Source organism: Drosophila elegans, unplaced genomic scaffold (assembly GCF_018152505.1).
Source record: "Drosophila elegans isolate 14027-0461.03 unplaced genomic scaffold, ASM1815250v1 contig_149, whole genome shotgun sequence".
Classification (NCBI taxonomy): Eukaryota; Metazoa; Arthropoda; class Insecta; order Diptera; family Drosophilidae; genus Drosophila; species Drosophila elegans.
Window position 1 is genome coordinate 20047859 of NW_024545513.1, and position 3716 is coordinate 20051574.

A 3716-nucleotide genomic window follows, 5' to 3' on the forward strand; every position below is an offset into this window, starting at 1 on the left:
AGCCCTCCCTTTCCTTAACCCCTGTTCGCCCTCGTCCTCGATTTTGCGGTTTCCATGGGCGGCAAACGAAGGGGGAACTATGGGTTCCCTGAATCCGGGTCTTGGTCCAACGCAAGTTGTTCGCTAGTTAAAACTTACAACTTGCGCGTTATTTCCTGCCATACACACTCACACACACACCAACACACACTTTCTCTTTGAGAGAAAATTTCACCCCCCTCCAACCGCAATGCCCTCCGTACTTAAGGTGTTAACGCAAAAGCTTGACTCATAAAATATTGAAAAAGCCGCAAAAACTTTGCACCAAAAAAGCTCTGGAAATACACATAGGTAATAGAGAGTAAAAGGGGAGGGGTTGAAGGGAAATAGGGGGCCAATTGCGGCGGATTGTCGGAACCCCAAATTGAACGGTTAAGTGGCGGAGCCGGTACAACTTTCTTACTTGACTTTCTTAGCTATTTACAAAGGAATTCCTTCCGGAAAAAGAATAGCTAATAAAAATAACTATATATTTATTAGGACTATGAAATGCCAATTTTAAAGAGATTTTGCTATCGTAGGATAACAATTGTATGGGAATCTCAAAGATAAAGCCAGATTAATTTAAATTCAATTATTAACAATTTAATAATCAATTGAAGTATTAGTTCCTAAGTCAAAGATTCATATATAAATAAATCTTTCTATATTATAATGAAGTTTTAATAATCAAAACCAATAAAAAAAACTAAAAAATATAAAGCATTTATTTTTAAATCAAATGTACAGTCAAACCTTCATATCTCAAACTTTTCTTTCCATTATGCCAACAAAAAGTCTAAGTTTATTGAAACCAAATTGTAAAACCCAAAGTCTTCATAACTTGAATTTAATTTTGAAGCTATGAAAGTTCGACTGTTAATGTTTATTTTCTTACATAAAAACGTAAAATTACAAATTTTTTTTCATTCACTTTCACTTTGCTTGCAACGTCACATTAAAAACGTTATAAATTAAAATGTGGATAACTCGCCGTTCTTAATTGGATCAAGTTTTCCCCGATTTCTGAGGTCGCCGAAACTCGATCAGCATGACCGCCGATCGCATTATCCTGCTGCAGTTCAGCATGCACTGTTTCAAGATCATCTTCATCTACTGCATCTGTGTGAATGTCCTGGAGCATCTCGTTCAGCAGGTCCAGGAAAACTGAGCGGAAAATGCTGGGGGCTTGAAAACGGGAAGAATAAAAATTAAGCGGCGATTACTTCACAACTATATTCATTTTTCTTTAACTTGTGGCATATAAAGAGTCAATTTTTTTGGGGTACATTTATCCTTTTTCGACCATTGCAACGCCATCTTAAAGAATCGCAAATTATCTACAGAAATTCTCCTGCCAATATATTTCAAATGTAAGCAGAGGTATAAAATGTCTGTGGATTTTTTTTTATCTCCACTCAAGCTGAAAATCGATGCGATTTACGTAAATTACATATAATTTTTAATAGGTTTTTCATCAGGCATAAATTATTTCGAGCAAGCAGAAGCATTCGTGAAGCAAACACGAAACGGAAATTTAAATTACCTGCAACGTAATTACACAAAAGAATATGCCAATAAAAATGACTTATGTATCAATTTCCTTTACGACACAATCCCAGACGAAATGGGGAGGATGATGATGACGATGATAATAATAAAAGTCAGCGTAGCACAAAGCGAAAAATTTTCAATTTTATTTTTATTGCCTTATTGTGTATCAAATATTTACAATTATTTGCCCCAAGTCCCAGGAAAATGAACGAAAAGGCACACAGAAGCGCCGCGGAAAATTCGTTGGTTTGGGGGGCGACAGAGGTAAAATGTTGGGGGCTGATAAATTCAAATAAATTTTTGGCGTTGCACTGTAACCAAGGTGAAAATGATGAGACTTCTCGGGAATACTCACAAAACTACAGACGTGAAAAAGTTTTCGATCAAAAACGCGGCAAATAAAATGCTTCCCTGCTCTTTCTATTCGCTTAGTGCCGTCTCTATCTCTCTCCCTGCGGCAGCGGCATTAAAATTTTATTTTAATGTCATCGAGACGTTGATTTACAGCCACCAGATTCTCGGTCTGCGCTTTTGTGTGTGCGCCAGGCCAAATATAATTTTAATAATATTTTATTGCTTCGAAAAGTGGTAATAGCGCGTAAAATGCCAAAGCCTCAACAGAGATAGGGAAATCTACAGGGGAAAAGGAGGAAAATGTCGTTTATGGCCTGTGAGTCAAGTTTTTATTTTTTGGCAGCATATATTGCATAAACAGTTCATTTAATTTAATTCTTTTCATTCAATTAAAAAAAATATTAATAAATCAATCTTAGGTGATTATCTTTTTTAGCTTGCCTTAATGCCAAACACCTTTACCAAAAAACTTGGCCAATAATAATAATAATAACGAATTGTAAATGCGTATTTGAAACTCAAGAAAAATTTGTTATATATTATCAAGCTTACCTTTTTATTATATGAATTAAAGCACTTTAAATATTCTGTATTTTCCTGAAGGATTTATTTTCCTTCCTTTTTTCCTTCATCTGTGCGAACTGTTTATTTCTGTTGCCATTTTCGCCGAAGGAGGGAAACCTTGCCAATTGGACGGGTTTCCATCAATTGGAAACACATTTGCCGAAAGCTTTTCCGCATTTCCCCACTCCACGTCCGTCTGCCTTTGCCATCTGGTTCATTTAACAACAATTATAATGGTTTCCACTTTTGGCATTACTTTTAACGGTTGTCTACATCGGTTTTCCTCAGGTTTTTGTTTCGTATATTTATTTCGGTTCTTTTTCTTTTTGGGAGGGCAATCGAATAGCTTGTAAAACTTAATGAAATGAAACCTTAGGAAGAGCCAAGCGGAAAAGGCATAAATGAAGAGATTGGCTTGGCACTTTTCGGCTTTTCCGAATCTATTTTAAGTAATATTTATGTGACTTCATCTCCCATTTTATCCCTCCCCCCCCCGCTGCTCACCAATTAATTTTTATTTATGTCTGTATATACATCTTTTTTTTGTTTTTTTTCGGTTCGCTTTTCCCTTATCAAACAAACAGTTGGCAAAATGATAAATGCCCTTCACCCTAACCCCCTCTCTTTGGTAATTTAATATTTTTCATTTTTTCCAAACTTGGGGCTGCTAAAAAATGACAATTTTTAATTATCAAATGCGTTTAATGATAAAAATTGTCTAAGCGAACGAACGAAGGAACGTACGGCCGGGGGTGTGGCAGCTACTTTCCCAGCTTTTAATTTATGATTTATTTGTGTGGGTGGCGGGGCGCCCATAATAATTAATATTGCACACAAGAAAAATACCAGAAAAAAATACAGAACCAAACCGAAGCGAAGCAAACCTAAAAGAAACAACAACAACAACAACAACAAACAAAACGCGGTCAAAGGCGTCGAAAACAATTCCCCCGGGGGGGTGGAAAAATTTTTTCATAAATCTTGAAGGCGGAGACAGTAAGTGCAATGTCATTGAGGCAAAAAAAAAAACGAAATAAACAAAAGGGGTAGTAGGGGGAATAGGAAACAAAACCCACGCCCATGTCACCACATGTCGTCTTGAGCCTGCCGCGAACACAAAATTAAAAGTATTTCTCGAATTATTGTTAATGATGATTAAAAATATGTGTACCTGCGGAAATGAAACGGCAAGGCGCTGGATTGTAAAGGGAGTACACCTGTCCCCA

At 36.5% G+C, this 3716-nt stretch overlaps 1 protein-coding gene across 1 annotated transcript; it reads left to right on the forward strand.

Moving 5' to 3' along the window:
• Window positions 1-970: 970 nt before the first annotated feature.
• Window positions 971-1510, forward strand: LOC108138487. Its single transcript, XM_017260689.2, has 2 exons — window positions 971-1391; window positions 1488-1510. Exon 1 carries the CDS (start codon window positions 1070-1072, stop codon window positions 1187-1189), a length of 120 nt encoding a protein of 39 aa, XP_017116178.1. The 5' UTR covers window positions 971-1069; the 3' UTR covers window positions 1190-1391; window positions 1488-1510.
• The last annotated feature ends 2206 nt before the right edge of the window (window positions 1511-3716 follow it).